The sequence below is a fragment of the Brugia malayi genome, assembly GCF_000002995.4.
Source record: "Brugia malayi strain FR3 genome assembly, contig: Bm_v4_Chr4_scaffold_001, whole genome shotgun sequence".
Classification (NCBI taxonomy): Eukaryota; Metazoa; Nematoda; class Chromadorea; order Rhabditida; family Onchocercidae; genus Brugia; species Brugia malayi.
The window spans coordinates 10,000,147-10,019,249 of NW_025062478.1; the positions used below are offsets into that span (position 1 = coordinate 10,000,147).

The following is a 19,103-nucleotide window of genomic DNA, read 5'->3' on the forward strand; positions in this document are numbered from 1 at the left end:
AAAAAAATTATTGGAAGAAAACTTAATGAAATTTCAAAAAAAAAAGTGAAAAAAAAAAATGGAGCAATGAAATTGTTTAAAAATGTTGAAAATGAATCAAACATTATTACTAATTTAATGAGTGTAATAATAAAACAATAAACAATAAATTTTCAATTCAATACAATGTTAATAATTTAAAGGATGGATGAAGTTAGGTTTTCCGGACGGATGGATGGACGGAAGGACGGACGGACGGAAGGAAGGAAATATATCAAAGGGAAGCGTTAAGGATGTGCAGGATTTAATGATGGAAGAATTAATGAAATGTACGGAAGGAAAATGGATAGGAGTTGCATGAGTAGATTTTGTTGATGAAAATAATTCAGAAAGAAGAAAGAGAGAGAGAGAGAGAGAGAGAGAGAGAGGGAGAGGGAGAGAGAGAGAGGGAGAGAGAGAGGGACGGAATAGATAGATTGGTTGGTTGGTTGGAAAAATGATGAATCCCTCCTCCTCTTTCATTTCACCATCTATTAGATAGATGAAATCAAATTTAATTTAGTTTTAGATTTAAAGCTGCTACTTCTATGTTTTACTTTTACTTTTGCCTCAAAACGGAATGGCTTAAATGAGCCAAGACAAGAGTAAAGTTAATCGGACAGAAAAATTGCTGCAGGCAATATTTGCTTTTATTTCTGTCAGTAACAATAAAATTATTTTAAAGTGAAATAAATAAAACAAAAAAAAAAAAAATACAAATATATATATTAGCTTACTATTTAATATATATATTAGCTTACTATTTAAAATATATATTAGCTTATTACTTAAAATATATATTTTAATATATTATTTATAAAAATACAAATAGATATATTAACTTACTATTTCAATATATTATTTGATAAATTTTTATTATATACAATGATTTTTCTAACTTTAATTAAATTCACTTATATATCAGTTTGCTGTCAAATATAATTGCAAATAGTATTGAAATTTAAAGCTTGCGTACTTATCAAAGTTTTTCGTTGCTAATTTAATTAATCTGTGCAAAGTGTTTCGTTTGATTACTATCATAGGATAGCTAGCTATTACATCAAACATAAATTTAATATAATGAAACTTCCGGAATACTAAAATTATTTGAAGCATTTTTTGCAATAAATAAACTTCACGTATGAATTAATTATTATCACCAAATTATCTGGAAATTACTGGAAATACCTTGAGTAATTAATTAATAAATTAATTAGCTGCATGATCTATCTTCATTTCTTTTTACTTTTGCAAAGTTATATTCAAATTTTATGTTACTGAAAATGTTTATTGTGAGGAAGAATAAATGAAACAAAAATTTAAAAAGAGTACTTTCTTATATACAAACAATGAGAATAATTTTTTTTTTCTTTTAAAATTTTCGAAATTTATTTTCTTCATTTTTTTTTTAGCACTTAGAAGAATGAAATAAATAAAAATTGATAAAAAAAATTTTCACATCATTCAAACTGTATTAAAATTTAAAATGAGCAAAAATTTCAAATAATTTAACTAATAGTTTAAAAATGCACAAATTATTGAAAAGCAGAAAGAAATAACTGAAATTTAAATAAGCAAAAAAAAAAAAAAAAACATAAATATATATACAACGTTTAAGAAGTATATTTATTAAGGAGAAGGAATAATTATCAGTGAATCAGTGAATATATGAAATGATAAGTATTGATAAGAAATGAAAAACAGTACACAAAGAGTGGGATAAAACTGATAATCACCGAGATAGGTAGGAATTAAAAAACAAAAAAGAGGAAAAGAAAAAAACTTGAAAAAAACTTCCATAATATAATAATTTTTGATTCAATAAAACCAGAATTTGAATATTTTCAAAGTATATCAATGATATCATAGTGATAAGTTCAAATGATAAGTTTAAAATTAAAAATTTAATCAAAATTTTAACGCTAATTCTATTGTTTACGAAAAAATCTAAATGAATCGATTAATAAATGCTAACTTTATGAATATTAAAGCGATAGGAAAGTATAGAATTAAATACAAAATATTTTAAAAGAGATGAAAAAAAAAAGACTTTTCTGTGAAAGTATTTGTTGAATGCTTGCAAAAAAAAAAAAAAAAAAATCAAAATTGCTAATTTGCATTTAAAATTAGCCAAAAAAAAGACAGTTATTAGCATAAAGGCAAAAAAAATATATAAAACTTATATACTAACTAAATATACTAAGTATAAATTTATATTTAAATAACTAATCTTACCAAATTCTTTTTTTAATTGATAAAAATTTCATTATCATTTCAATAATTTTAATACTTTCAATAAATTATGAATTTATTATAATATATCCTTAGACAAAATAAATTTTTTCATATATGCGACAATACCGCATAGAAAATTTACACACATACAAAAAAAAAAAAAGAAAGAATTATTCTATGAAACAGTAATTGGTAATGTTTGTTCAACAATTGCTTCATCATCATTTTTTTCAGTAATTTTTTCAATTACTGAATTACTCGTTCGCCATTCTTTCACATCTATATTATCATTTTTTGAATCATGAATTCTTGGTAATTGTGATAAATCAAACATTTGAAAATTAGCACTTCGTTTTGATAAGCTTGGATAAAGTGATAGATAATTTCGTGGTACCAAGCCTCGTTTTGATATTTCACTTTCATTATCACAAATTTCGGTTGTTGTAATTTCACAAAACCACCATGCATGATCATTGGTATCTTTTTCTAGGACACGTAAACATGAACCAATTGAAAAACTTAATTCATCATCTTGCACTTTATCATAATCATATGCTGCATACATCTGAAAAACAAAAAAAGAAAAAAAAAAATTAATTTATTTTATTAATTAGTCAAATTTTTAACAAAATTAAAATTTAAATAAATAAAAATATAAAAGAAAACAAACAAACAAACAAATCAATAATTTATTTAAAAAAAAAAAAAAGTAAAGATAAAATAGTTCAAAAGTTTTGTTTTAGCTAAAAAAATTTCCATGAAAAAAGCATAACAAATATATTACAGTAAAATGATAAATTTAAAAAAAAAAAGAAAAAATGAAAAATTTTTTTTTTTTTTTGAAAAAAAAAAAGAGAAAATGAAAAATTACAAATCCATTATTGATAATTCCAGCTTCTTGATTAGCTGCTTTCAGATAGAGTTGACAACCTTCATAGCCATCTTCATCCTCTTCACATTTTTCAGCTGGTGTTTCTAAATCTGATAATGTTTGCGCAAAAATGCAAGCGCCATTTTCAACTAATAATTTTACCATTGGTAAATTATTGCATGATGCAGCACAATGTAGCGGTGTCCAACCATCTGAATCCTAAATATATTAATGCAAATATATTTTTTTTTTTTTTTTGAATTTCACAGTGTAACAAATAGAAAATAATATTTTTAATTTTGAAATGCAATAAAATAAAAGAATAATGTAAATGTAAAAATAATAAAAATTAAAAAAAAACTTCTTTGCTAAGAATTTTAAAATTAATTTATAATGTAAAAAGTTTAAATTCTAATAATTAAAAGTTAAAAAAAAAAAAAAAAAAAAAAACGTACAAAGAGAAAAAATCAAAAAATTAAGATAAAATTATGACAATATTTTATTGTAAATTTAAAAAATTTTTTAATTAATATTAATTTTAGAGAAAAATTTTAACATTTTACTAAATTATAAATTCAATTGAAATATTAAATTAACATACTTGCGCATTTACATCAGCAAATGAATCCACCAAATAACGTACAATCTCATAATGACCAGCGCAAATTGCATTATGAAGCGCAGTGATACCTTCGTCATTACACGCTGATATATTTGGCAGCTAAAGAAGGAAAGAAATATGAATTTATAAATATATTTTTGTTCCTTAAATTAAGTAAATATTTAATTTAAGTAAACTAATCGATAATTCAATCTGTAATTACTGTGTAATTTTGTAAGTAAAACAAAAGATACAAAAATTATGATATATATATCGAAATTATTATAATTATTTCTGGCAAAAGATGAAATTTTTAGAATATAGCAAATGAATATTTTGAAAAATTCTCATTTTATGCTAAAGTAAAAATTTCTTTTTAATTTGAAATTATGATTGAAAATCAAAAAATTTAAAAAAAAAAAAAGCAAAACAACCTTAGCAGCACTTGATTTTACCAAATCCATTTCACCTTCCAGTGCTGCATCCAATAATAATGCTAACGGATCAAAAACTACTTTTCTTGCTGCTTTTTTCACTTTATTATGACATAGAATACCCTAAAAGAAATATTTGTGCTATCAAATTTCATCTTTTTTAAAATTTAATTTAACAATTTAAAAAAAAAAATAAAATTTCAAATATAGAAAGGAAGAAAAAATCTACTAGGAAGATAAATAATTGGTATTGCATAACATATATAAACTATTTTAATTAATATAATGATACAATTACTTGGTCTAAGGTTAATTAATCAACTCCAGATATTTGTGAAATATTGATCTTATGATCATATTGAGAGAGAGAGGGAGAGAGAGAGAGAGATGGATAAATGAATGAAATATGATGTGAATGATAAGAAATGAAAGATAATTAAAATACCTTTTCAGGTGATGTCTTAATAAGATTTGTGATATTTGATGTTTCCTTTTGCATTTCTATTTCATCCGTAAATTCCTTCTCAGTTAATACTTTCATTTGCTTACATTCTTCCATTTGCTCAATTTCAACCGGTAATTCATCAAGTTGAATATCCTTCATAAGAAGTTCACATACATATTCCGGAGCTGTTGTCGTAGTATCATCATCTGTTGCTTCCTTTTCCTCTTCATGAATTATTTCCGGTTTGCATATTGTAGTAGCATTCTCAAATGCGGAAATGATTGAATTTATTTATCAAAAAATTCTCTCATTCACAAATTTTGAATGTAAATTCTAAATAATAATATATTTAAACAATATTATCTCATAATGTGTATGTTAAATTAATGAGTAATTAAATTGATCATTAATTAGTAACACAATTGATTAATCTAATTAACATATTTCATAAAATTTTAGAATGTATCGGTTTGAATTAAACAGATCGATATGATTTGCTTATTTTAATAGCATAAAAAATAGTAATAATAATGACAATAATAATAATAATTAGAATATTTAAGATTGAATCAAAAATAATAAATGATTAGTTAAAATTTTATTTAAAAAACAAAAAAATTTCCTATTTAATATTTAATTAAACTTAATATCAAATTTATAAAATAATAATTATAACATATACCTTATTTATAACGGTAAAAAGATTGCCAATATTACATCCAACTAATAAATGAGTACGACCTTTCTTCTGCTCATCAAGTAAAATTTTTCGAATATATTCGGTTTCATTGCATGATGTATTCTCTTGAATAGCCCATGATCTTTAAAAAAAAAGAGAAATGTTTAAATAATCTTCAAATGAGTTTATTAAATCGTTCATTGTATGTTAAAGAAAAATGATAGTTTCTTTAAATGATAATGCTAGAGTATATATTAGAGAAAAATACTTAAACAGTAAAAAAATAAATAAATAAAACAAAGTAAAGTAAGAGTAAAAAAAAAAAGTTTGAAATGTTTAAAGAATTTTGAAATGAATTTATTACATCCCTCATTGTATTAAAGATAAAAAAAATGTTTGTTTAAATGATAATGCTAAAGTAAATATTATAAATTTAGAAAAAAAAAAAAAAAATTTTTTTTTGTAAAAATTAAATAATTGCTAACCTTCTCTTTGCAGCTCGTAATGTATCAGGTCGTATAGAAATTTGATCAGCTCTTGTTAGCTTTGTATTATCAACCAAATTTAATGCTAATTGTTCATCTTGCACTATTGCAGTACTATTACTACTACTATTAGTTGTATTATTATTTTGCTGTTGTTGTTGTTTTTCCATTACTTCAATTGTCGACGATGATAATTTTTTATTTAAGCAATGATCCAATGTATCAAATGTTCTTCTTTCGTCCAATTTTGCTATTTTATTATCAAATGTATTCTCAACTGTTGGATATGGATCTTTTGGCGGTGATGGTGAACTGTTACGATCGATGAATGTGAAATTTGCTCTAAATAATTTTCAATTTATAAATTAAGTTATAATTTAAAAATTATTCTAAATTTTTTGGAAATTTTAATTTTAAAATAAAAATTATTTCAATAAAAAGAACAGAAAAATATAAATATAAACTAAAACGGAGAAATATTTATTGCTTCAAAAATGATTTTATAAAATGAAATATTTATAAAAAAGTTAAAAAATTTTCTCAAAAATTTTAAATCTTTTCCAATTAAACTATAAATCAATTTAAATTTAGCATTTCAATAGCCGAAAAATTGATTACAATAGATTACCATGGTTTAATACGGTAATATACAGTATGGCATTCAAATTATACGGTAAATCAAATGATATACAGTAAGATACCGTACCTATCTTTTCCAAATGTAGAAACATTAAATGGCTTATTTAGTAGCTGAGGAGGACAGCTTGAAGATAATTCACTTCTAGCATCTATGAAAGACTTTGACCGATTAACCTAAAAATAGCTGCTAATTTTATTTCGTGAATTAATTATTGAATTATTAATTTTTTTGCCTTAAATTATCATTAATATCCTTAATTATTAAATTAATTAATCCTGATTTATTAGTAATTTATCTTAAATTATAGCAATATTTAGACATTTCATTATTCAATCATAAATTGCTAACTCTCAAGTTATTATTTAAGAATTTAAAATTCATTGTTAAACTGTAAATTATTTCAATCAAATATCATAAGTAGGAATATGAAGAAGCAAAAATAATATTGACAAAGAATTTCTGAATAAAAACATAATACAGAAGACTTAATAATTTACAGTAATGATTAATAAATTTCTGACGGTACATATCTAAATTTGTAATTAAAGTTAATTTTATGCTCAAAAATTAATTTCAAAAAAAAAAAAGAAACCTGAAATTACCTGAAATGGTTCAACGGATGCTCGTGGACGATAAGGTAAATCAAAAGAAGAATTTCTTGACCTTCCGGAATCTGATATTAATGGTATTTGTCGTAACATTTCATTATCACTGTTATGATTACTATGTGATACTGATTGTTCAGTAGTAATCAGTGTTGATGATTTTGATCCATCGATATCATTTCGTGAAATGATATTATCAGTTGATGTTGTAGCTAATGTTGGCATTACGGATAATTTTTGCATAGAATCAGTCTGAAAATAAAACAAAAAAAAAAAAAACTGATTATGAAGCAAAATAATTGTAAATAGCAAATTAAATAAAAATTAATTGTAAAAGTTGAAAGTTACACTTTATAATTTAAAATTTGAAAAAAAAAAGTTTGATTATTTTTGCTTTATTATAGTATATACATCTATTAACTTTTATTTATTTAATATTAATATCATTAATTGAAATAAATAAATATAATAAATTGAGAAAGGGAAGAAAATTTTTTTGTGAAATTTAATGAATCGATAAATTGAACCAAGAATAATTCCAGTTCGTTTCTATTATTACACTATAAAATTAATTTTTGATAAGATTCAAAATATTTGATAAAAAAAAATTGAATTAAACTAACATATTTAGGCCTAATTGGTGAATTCATTAATTTTTGTTGTTGTTCTCGGGCCGCATTTAATGCTATTAATCGACGATGACGTAATTTATCTAACTTAAATTAAGAAAAAAAAAAGTTTCCAGTTTAAATAAGCTATTAATGATTATAAACAAACATAACTCGATTCAATTTAATTTAATTATAATCTTTTTTTTTTTCACATTTTATTATTTTATTTACATTTTAAATGTAAATTTTTTCATGTTTATTTAAATTTTTGGAAAAAATTATATTCATTTTTACAGTTAAGAAATGATTTTATATTTTGATAAAAATAATTTTTAAACAAAAAAGATAAACAATTAGAATTAATTTACAATTAAATTATACAATTAATTTTTAATTTAAAAAAAAGAAAGTAATAAGATAATCATACTTGCGTCTGTAAGGAAGTAATTTTTGAAATGACATTTCTTAAATGTTGCTCTTGTGATGTATAATTAATTTTCAAATCATTTAATTGTCTTTCAGCTATCATTCGACGATTTATTGTTTGCTGTGTTTCACGTTCTATCATTTTTAAACGTGTCATTTCACGTTCTTCAAATAGTATCTATAAAATAGAATGAAAAAAGGATAAAATAAAGTGAGAGAAAAAAAATAAATCTTTTATAATTTAATTGAAGTGGAATAGAGAGAATCTCATAATTTATCAAAAACTAATTCAAAAGTTTCATCAAATTAAGGTCATTTTTGATTAACAAATGAAAATTTTTTTATTTTTAATAAATTAAGATTAATAAAAAAAAATTAAAATGCCATTTCTAATTAAAAATTATTCTACAACTGTTTTTTTTTCTCTTTTTTTTATATTTTTTTTTTTTTTTTTTTTTTTTTTTTTTTTTTTTTTTTTTTTTTTTTTTTTTTTTTTTTTTTTTTTTTTTTTTTGTCTTTTTTTTAGTATTTTATTTTATAATTAAAGTAAAGAAATTTAAATTGTGATATTATTAATAATCTATTTCTTAATTTCTTAATTATCATGATAGTCTAATCTTTATTAACTTTAATAAATATTTATTAATTAAAAGTAATCATTAAAACAACTTATCATGTTATCACTTATTTTAATAATTATTGAAAAAAAAAAAGAACAATGATAATGAAAACCTCATTCCTGAGTACAGCTAAACGTATGGGCGCATTGTCGATATGATTTCCACGTGTTTCACGTTCATGAATCATTTGTCGATTGGCGTCAATCAGACGTCGTTGTTGTTCAGCAATTTGCACCAAGTCATCATATCTGGCGGGGTTAGTACTGAATGAAATTTGACTCATAATTTTTAAATTTTAATTTATAACTTTTAAATTAAAAATATTTCAGTAAAGTTATCATTTCGGTCTATTTATCGAAATTAATTTCTGCCGGTTTCACTTTTCCTGATATAATTTTCCTGTTCAGATAATACCTACAATTATTCCGGTATTCTTATAATGAATATCATATATATCATATCATATCAGATTTATATAGTACTTTAGAAATATATAAAAGAAGAAGTATTTATGTCTAAAATATATATTACTATTTGTTTCTTCTTTACTTTTTTTTATTATTTATTATTTTTCCATATTATATATTCTTTTTGCTAGAAATATATTTTTTATATATTATTTTTTTTTTTTTTAAATATATTATCGGAATATATTATTTTTCTAAAAACTTAACAATTAATTATGACATTTTAAAAATTAAAAATTCATTAAGAATAAACTTGTTAATTTTAAAAACTTTAGTTAATAAAAATTCACTTTTTACGAAAAATGATGAAATTAATTAATTAATTAATTTTTATTTTTTAATTAAAATTTTCTCATAACTTTTTAATTAATTTAAAAGATTCACCTCTGATAGTTTCTTGAACTTCTTGAATGCACAGAAGATGGTTGTATCGGTGGTTGAACAACACGAATTGGTTGATGTGACATCTGAGAATGAATTAAAATTGATTTCAGTAAAACAAAAAGGAAATTTTTTTGTTTTAAACACAAAAAAGAAATTCATTGCAAATTTCAAATAAATTTATTCAAATTTTAAAATAGCTGATTAGAATTTGATTTTACTTATATTTGTCAACTCAATAAAAAAGTTTAAATAAATACACGAATATTGATGAATTTATTATTAATTTAGATATATTTGATTATTTTTTGGAAAATTTCCGTTATTATAATTAGTAAATAATCACAAAAAAAAAAAAAAAAAAAATTCCAAAAATGAAAATATTAAAATTGTAAAATGTGTCATCTTTAACTGAATGAATGTTTTTGAAAATTATGAAATTAATTAATTCAATCACAAAATGTTCGTTCCATTTATGGATAAAAAAATTTTCGAGTATTTTAAAGAGAATCACAATCATCTCTGACAGTAAAAAATAAAAACTTTTTTTAATATAATAAGTTATTTAAATACATTATCAAGTTATGAATAAATTATTTTAAAAATATTATCAATTGATGAATAAATTATTTAAATACATTACCAATTAATGAATAAATTATTTAAAAGTATTATCAATTGATGAATAAATTATTTAAATACATTACCAATTAATGAATAAATTATTTAAAAATATTATCAATTGATGAATAAATTATTTAAAAATATTATCAATTGATGAATAAATTATCAAATAATTAAATAAAAATTATTTAAAAGTATTATCAATTGATGAATAAATTATTCAAATACATTATCAAGTTATGAATAAATTATTTTAAAAATATTATCAATTGATGAATAAATTAAAAATATTATTAATTGATAAATAATTTATTTAAAAAACATCAACAATTGAGAGAAAAATTATTTAAAAACAGTGAACAACAACTGATAGCAAAATTGTCCAAAAGATATGTCATCAATTTGGTATAACAAAGTGCGCAAAAATCCCATCAATTGATGGGACAAATTGCCCACAAGTATCATCAAATGGTCAAGAGTGTGGAGAAATAAAAAAAAAGTGTTAGAAATGAAGGAAAAAAAGAAGAAAGTAGAAGACATCAACGATGAATTCATTCATACAAATATATTATTTGCATAATTTAAAGGTGACACGATGGACAGTTGACAGTGATGAAGAGAGGACGAAATAAATGATAATAAATCAATTGAGAAAAGAAAGAAAGAAGGGAAAGAATTCGAATTAAAGTATAATGTTTTTTTTTTTTTTTTTAGAAAAAAAGAAAAAAAAGATTTATTGAAAATAGTTTCTTCTCTAAAATAAGAAATAAAAATTTCAAAATTTTGACAATTTCATTTTAAAAAATTGTAAAAATGATATCATGTTGAAAATGATTGTTGAAAATTTGAAAATTTTGTGAATTTGCAATTGAATAATTTCAAAATTTAAATTGAAAAAATTTGAATTGCAATTTAATAATTTCAAATTTGTATTAAAATTTGTAAAAAATTTTTTTTAAAAAAAAAAAAAAAAGAAATTATAAAATAGAATAAAATTGGATGGAATTTTAGAAATTTGAGTAAAACTTTTTTTTTTTTTTTGATTGTTATTTAATTTTTAATAAAGCTTTGGAGAAGTAAGAAAATTTCAAAATTGTTATAATTTTAATTAATGATGTATAGTTACTCTAATAATGAAACAGGTGAAAAGGTATGATCGAATAGGGTAGGGTAGGGTAGGATAGGGTAGGGTAGGGTAAGGGTAAGGTAGAACTGGATAGATCGGGATAAAGCAGGGAAAACAGGGAAGGGAAGAGGGTAATTTGTAATTTGATATAATTGATGAGTAATAATTATATCAATTTTTGCACAATAATCTTTGAACATTATCCATTATTACAAATGAAAAAAAGCTTTAATAATATCATTTGATAAATATACCTATTCTGTGGGAAAGGTAGCAAATAGAAAAGTTACCCGCGGGTTTCTGTTATGAATCAAATAAGAATAATTATCAAATACTATGATAAAATGATAAAATTAAGATAATAAATGTTATGAAAAGAGATAAATTATTAAATTATGCTTATTAATACTATGCAATGATTATAATAGCTTTGATCAATTATTAATTGAAATATTTATATAAAAGAAGAAAATAATATGAAATGAATAAAAGAAATAAAATTAATAATTGTGTAAAATTTTAATTAAATTTAAATTAAAAGACAAAAAGTTGAATGAAAAATTAAGAAAAAAAAAAGGAATAAAACTAATTGATAATATAAAGAATAGTGAAAAGAATTATTATTGTTATTTATACGGAAATGAAAAGAAGAAGAATTTAAAAAGATAATAAAAAAAATAGCAAAGAAATGATAAATTAACATTTTCACAAAAATAAAACAAAGGTGAAACAAATGAATGATCAATAAAGAAAGAGAGAGAGGGACAGAGAGAGAGAGAGAGGGAGAGAGATTCTCTTTTTGAAATTATTTTTGTTAAGGCAAAAATTGTACCTCAATTTTTACCCTTTTTTTTTTCCTTTTCTTTTTTCAAAATGATTAAATATAAATATTTAAAATATTTGCAATTGTGATAAAAGATAATCGATGTAGAAATTTGTAAAAGAATAAATGTGAAAATGATAGAAAAAGAGAGTAAGAAGAAGAATTAAATTAGAAATGAAATAGGGAAAGATGCAAAAATAAAGGTCAAAGCAGGGAGGTTAAAATGGATCAAATAGAATGGCAAAGAAAGAAGATAAAAATGAGGTGACAATAAGGAGAGAAGGAAAGGACAGATGATGACAATTTTACTGTCGCCAACCAGCATCTAAACGATTAATTATTACAGGTGAAGAAACCTGTAGAGGAAAGAACGTACATTTGATCAACGTGCTTACCTACCCACCTGCCTACCTATCTACCTACCTACCTGCCCTCTTAATGATACATCATCTTTTGATTTCCCTAACCTAAACTAACAATTTCTACTGGTCATTTGCTGACCACACTTTATTGATTCGAATCGATGTGTCACCTTCAATTCCAATACTTGTCTTTTTCATTATTGACATCGAAAGAGACAAAGAGAGAGGGAGAGAGAGAAAGAAAGAGGGAGGGAGAGAAAAGGAAACAAGAAATGTTCACAACCAAGATATCCACTAATGATTCATTTTATTTTTTTTATTTTATTTTCAACTATCGATATTAAATTAAGTATATTCAAAATTATTTCAAAAAGAATATTTATTGAATTTTTTTTAAAAAAAAAAAATCAAAAAATTTTATAATTTATTGATCATTTTTTTATTGTATAAATTAAATTCTTAAATAACTTAAGATAATAACTGAGAAAATATATTTAAGATAATACTGAAAGAACATAGAAACAATTACAAAAAGCAACAACAAAAAGACAGAACAATAAAAAACAACAACTAACACAATAAAAAGAACAAAAAAAAAAACAATAAATAACAACTACTGCCACAACAAAAGCAACGATGACAATAGCAACAACAATAAACAACAATAACAACAGCTATAGCAATAATAACAACAACAATAGCAAACAAGAGCAACAAAAATAACAATAACAACAACAACAACAAACAATAATAACAAAAACAACAACAAGAATAATAGCAACAATAATAACAATAACAGCAGCAAACAAAAGTAACAGAAACAACAATAACAACAACAAACAACAATAACAATAACTAATACAACTTCAAGCTCAATGCAATATTGTAGAAATGATAAGAGAAATGATATCAAAGAAATCACTGAGAAGGTTGATAATGTTATGATTAGTTTTTGATTAATTAACAACACACATATTTTATTTAAATGAAAAATTTGAGAATTTTCATTCTATTTTTCAATTTAATAATTTTTATTTTTCATTTGATAACTTTTTCTTTTTTGTTAAATAATTCTATTTGTTCACTAAATATTTCTTTCAAAAAAAAAAAAAAAAAAAAGCATAGAAAAATAAACTTTTATTGTTTTAAATTTTAAACGAATGATGAATTTACGACAAATTTAATATTAAATTTATCGATGATTTATCCAAAATGAAATATATCTAAAAAAATATTTAAATAAAAAGAAAAAAGAAAAAAAGAAAAGGAAAGTATTAATAAAAATTTCTAAATCATTCAATATTACTAATATGCTACCATTAAATAAATTTTAACTAACTTTTGAACTATGTTAATTTTACTAAAAGTTATTCAAGCAGAAATTTATGATTTTGTTCTCTCTCTCTCTCTCTCTCTCTCTCTCTCAATCATACATTTATGGAAATAAAATGAGGAATGAAATTTTGTGACATAAATTTAAAACTTTTAAAATTATCGTTTCAAATTTTTTAATCAATGATATCATCAAATTTAATTTTTTTTTTTTTTTCATGCTAATACTTATAATAAAATTGATTTTAATGGACAAAGAAAAAAAAAAAAAAACTTTTTCCCATTTTTCTTCTTTTTCTTTTTGTTGTTATGAATGAGAAAGAGAAATTCATTTCCGTCTTTCTTCGCTTTTTTTTATTTTTTATTTTTTCTTTTTTCATTTTTTAAAAATTGTTTAAATTACTGAAATTTATTAATATTATACTATTAATAAACAACAATCTTTTAATTTTGCACTTTAATTAAGTTAAAATTTTTGTAAAAATTTAGGATTTTTTTTTTTAAATTTTACAATTAGATTTAGTTCAATTCTCTGTTAAATAAAAGATATTTATCAGTTTCTAACATTCAAAATGAAAGATAGTTATCAGTTATCTTTAATTATCACATTTTCGTCATCATTCAATAATAATATTCGAAGAAAGATGAAACGATGCTATGATGATATGAGCAAAATGTCGGCAAAATATTTAGACAAAGCGAATTTATTTCAAATATATATTATTTTGTTTACAAACAATTTATAACAAAAAGTTGTAATATTACGAAAATAATTATTAAAACTTTAAGAGAGAGAGAGAGAGAGAGGGAGTGGAAGAGAGAGAGAAAAAAAAAGTTATTGAAATTGTTAATTTGAACAAATTAATAAAATTAGGAACGAATTATCACTTAAAATATAAAAAAATTTTTGTTTATAAATATAAAAAAAAAATCAAATATATATATATAAAAAAGAAGTTATTAATAATTATAATTAATTTCATGGCAAATGGTTATATATATGCAAATAGTTATTAAAGAAAAAAAAAACATTAGCAAATATTCTTGTAGCATTTTAATTAAATATTTTCAAATCTAAATTATATTTTTTTTTTTGATAATTTTGAAAATAAAAATTTTATTATAGTAAATGAAGAATAAAAAGGAAAAAATGGATGAATTGATAAAATTTATTGAAATTTTTGATTTGATTTTTAAAACTATTTAAAAGATAATATTTTTGAAACTTTTGGAAAGAATAAAATGTGAATTTTATTGGATTAAGAGTTGGACTAAGAGAATTAAAAAGAATTAACTATTTATATATAATTAATTCGGTATTGAGAGAAACGGAAAAATTGGACAGTTTAAAATAATTCGACAATTGGATTAATTTTCTTAAATAATTGAAAAATTTATTTTATAAAAATTATGATAAACAATTCTAAAAGTTATGAATGATATATTTTAGTTGAAATGAATAAATTGAAAAGTGTAATTATTCAGTAAAACCATTAAATTAGAGTTATGTTTTTTCATTTTTTCTATTTCTTGAACAATTTTAATTTGAGAATTATTTGTGCTAAAAGTAAAACAATTTTAAGCGCTACTAAATGATCAAAATTTATTTGTTTAAAATTTAAAATTTATTTATTAGTTGAAGTGATTGATAATTATGAATGAAATATTAGAAAATCAAAAATTAGTGATGTAAATATTTTTCAATTAATTCACAAATGATAATTTCAATTCTTGATAATTTCAAAAATGAGTTTGAAAATTATCATTAATATTTGGATGAATGAGAAGAAGAATATTAGACATTTTAAGTAATGAAGCGCAAATGACCATATTCATTTAAAGGTGACAAATTAATCAATCATACAAAGTGTTACCTTAATCCGTTAATTAATGACGATTAATTCCTTTCAATGCTTCCTTACCTCCTTTTTTTTTTTTTGAATTAATCTCTAAATATGTATTCAAAACATATTTTATTGCCAATTTATTAAATAAAAAATTTACTAAGAAAAAAAATTCGAATTTCAAATATTTAATTAGCTATAATTATTTTTTTTTTTGTCAAAAATTGAAAATAAATATGAATTCAAAATAAAGAATGAAAAAAGCAAGAAAAAAAAAGAAAGGAAGTAATTAAATATAAATAATTAAAGTATTAATTAATGAATAATAGTTATAATTAATTTTAAAAACTGTTTAAAAAAGTTTTTTTTTTTCAAATATTAAAAATAAATATGAAATTGAAATCAAAAAAAAAGAAAAGAAGAAATTAACAGAGAAAAATGCTTAAATAAAATTTTATTAAATAAAAAAATTGCCGAAAAAAAAAAACTTAATTTCAAATATTTAAAAAATATAAATAATTAAAGTATTAATTAATGAATAATAGTTATTAAATAATTGAAAAAAATTGCAAAAAAAAAAAAGTTTTTTTTTTCTTAAATATTACAAATATGAAATCGAAATAAAAAAAAAAAAGAGAAAAGAAAAGAAAAGATGAAATTAAAAGGGAAAAATGTTGAATAATGAATAGATTTATTCAATGGATAAGAATAAAATTATCGTAAAATTTAAAATGCTAAAATGACAAATGACAAAGTAGCACAGATAGCAAATTGAAATAGTTCGCTAATGGAATTATTGAAATTATAAATTGAAAATGGAATAATGAAGTTGTCATTTTGTAATGAATGACGAAAGGCTTTTTGAATAAATTAAACTTTAAAAAGTGATTTAAACTGATTTACTTATTCTATAAATTGTAAATGGACAATTAGTATTAAATAATTTGAATTGCATAACTCAATTCACATTATTATTTCGTTTTTTTTTTCATTTCTTATTTTAATAAAAATTTTTAATTACTGCCAGTTAAAGTTGCATAATTAAATTCATTTAATTGTTTATTTATTTACAAAATAAATAAATCTTGTATCAGAAAAAAAAAATAAGTTATTAATATAAATAAATCAGATTAATAAGTTAATTTTTTAAGTTAATTTAGAGATAGCAGAATTCGAATATTTAAATAAATCACTTCCGATAATTTCTGAAATATATAAAACACATAAATAAATTTATTTAAAAGATATTGAAAAATTTTTTTAAATTTCTAATTACAATAGCACAATTACAATATTTAAATAAACAATATTCATTAATAATATATAAAAATTAAATTTATTTCAATTTGTTGAAAGATTAAAATTAAAAACCAATGATTAAGAAATGCTTAAGAAGAAATTTTGAACTATTTTTATGTTTGATTTAATCTTTCATTCTTCTTTGATAATATTCCATATTTCATTATTATTTTATCAAAAAAAAATTTTTGCATCAAAAAAAAAAAAAAAAAAAAAGAAATAAAAATTTGATTACATATATGATATTTAAATAAATGATAATTTGAAAATGATAAAAAAAAAATTCATATACGATTATTTGGAAAAAAAAAATAAGGGAAAAAAGAAAAATTGAATGTCATTTTAGAAATATAGTTGAGAAATTTTAAAGGTCATTTCAAATTTACTTCTTACTTTTCATTTGATCAAAATTGGTCAGTCATCTTTTTATGAAAATAAAAATGAAAATGAAATATAATTATGGAAAAAATAAATTTAAGCAAAGGTAATAATAATCAAAAGGAAAATTTTTGATAAAGAATCATTATATTAAATTATAGGAATAAAAGTTTTTTTCAAAAAAAAAAAAAAAAAGAGAAAAAATTCTTCCGCATTTGAATTTAATTTCAATTTTAAAATATTTTTCACTTTTTTAAAGTGTTTCGTATGAGAAACATAAAAGGTAGGAAAAAAAAATAATAGGTAGTAACGATGAGACAATTGCATTTTAAATTAATTTAACAAATTTTAACAATTTTTCAATGTTGTTGGAAAAAAAGAAAATTTTCATTTCATTTTTTAAAAGAATTTTAATTTTTTTTTTAAAAATTTTCCTTTTTTTTTTTTTTTTTTTTGAAAAATTTATTGTAAATTAAATTGTGTAAAATTTATTGTAAATTAAATTGTTAAATGTTGTAAATTAAGAACAAATAAATTTAATTAATTAATTCGATTAGTTTTGCGTAAATGATCAACGATTATATCATTTCAATTAATTAAATAATTTCAAGCGGTAACCTTTGATGGCAGGAAACCATGATTTGATCGAATTCGTTGCAATGAATCAGTTGCTTGTATCAATTGTACGTTATCAGTGTTATCAGTGTTATCATTATTACTGCTACTACTACTACTACCACTACTAGCACTTTCGATACGATCACATCCATACATTTATCACAACTATTCAATATTTGATGATAAGAATTGAAAATTGAGTGCTGCAAAAAATTAATTAAATATATAAGTTAATAATAAATATTTGAAAAAAAAGTTGCGAAAAAAAATTTGAATGAAAATTTTAATGCAAACAATAATGCACGAAATATTTGTGTAATAAAAGAACTGATAAAATTGATAAATTTATACAAAAGAAATATGTTTAATTCTATGGAATTATTACTATTATTACTTAAAATATTAATTATTTCATTACTTATCAATTATTTCATAAGAATATTAATTATTTCATTACTTATCAATTATTTCATAAAAATATTAATTATTTCATTACTTATCAATTATTTCATAAGAATATTAATTATTTCATTACTTATCAATTATTTCATAAGAATATTAATTATTTCATTACTTATCAATTATTTCATAAGAATATTAATTATTTTATTACTTATCAATTTTACATTACATTATTATTATTACTGTTTAAAATATTAACTGATTGATATAATAATATTTCAGTAAAGATAAATAATTATTTCTAAGAAAAATTATTTAAGGAAATAATTAATCAATTCCTTAGCTAATGAGTAATTTAATTATGTCTATAATTGACAAAAAGTAAAAAATCAAAATATTCATAAGATAATATTCAAAAGAAATATTCAAATTAAGTATTTAAATTAAAAAATACTAAATGATAATTTTATAAAGATGTCAAATGTCATCCCTTCCAGATACATCGAAATTATTAACCTAATTAATATGATAACATTTCTTGTGATAAGACTGTTAATCATACTTACTAAAAAATAAAAATTTGATAAATTTTATTATCGATTTTTTGATATTATTTGAGTAACAGAAATTTGAGGAAAAAAAAAAAAGTTATTTTGGAAAATAGAAAATATTTTGAAAATGCAATTATATAGTATAAACCAAAATAAATTTACAATTTCATCGATGATAATTCCATTGCTAAAAATAATTTTTCGTAACTTTCAGTGTAATAATATT

The 19,103-nt window shown here is 20.8% G+C and overlaps 2 protein-coding genes across 2 annotated transcripts; one reads left to right on the top strand and one right to left on the bottom strand.

The window, feature by feature from the left end:
- Positions 1 to 353: 353 nt before the first annotated feature.
- Bm13332 (Uncharacterized protein) lies at positions 354 to 479 on the top strand (the record flags this gene model as incomplete). The annotated part of the gene is made up of 1 exon (XM_043082298.1): positions 354 to 479. The coding sequence occupies one exon, from the start codon at positions 354 to 356 to the stop codon at positions 477 to 479; it is 126 nt and encodes a 41-aa protein (XP_042938232.1).
- A 1,949-nt stretch (positions 480 to 2,428) lies between these two features.
- Bma-ape-1 (Uncharacterized protein) lies at positions 2,429 to 18,080 on the bottom strand (the record flags this gene model as incomplete). The annotated part of the gene is made up of 14 exons (XM_043082299.1): positions 2,429 to 2,818; positions 3,125 to 3,343; positions 3,726 to 3,845; positions 4,160 to 4,282; positions 4,605 to 4,868; positions 5,287 to 5,425; positions 5,769 to 6,110; positions 6,475 to 6,581; positions 7,011 to 7,265; positions 7,637 to 7,729; positions 8,052 to 8,228; positions 8,783 to 8,933; positions 9,522 to 9,604; positions 17,925 to 18,080. 14 exons carry the CDS (start codon positions 18,078 to 18,080, stop codon positions 2,429 to 2,431), a joined length of 2,619 nt encoding a protein of 872 aa, XP_042938233.1.
- Positions 18,081 to 19,103: the final 1,023 nt, after the last annotated feature.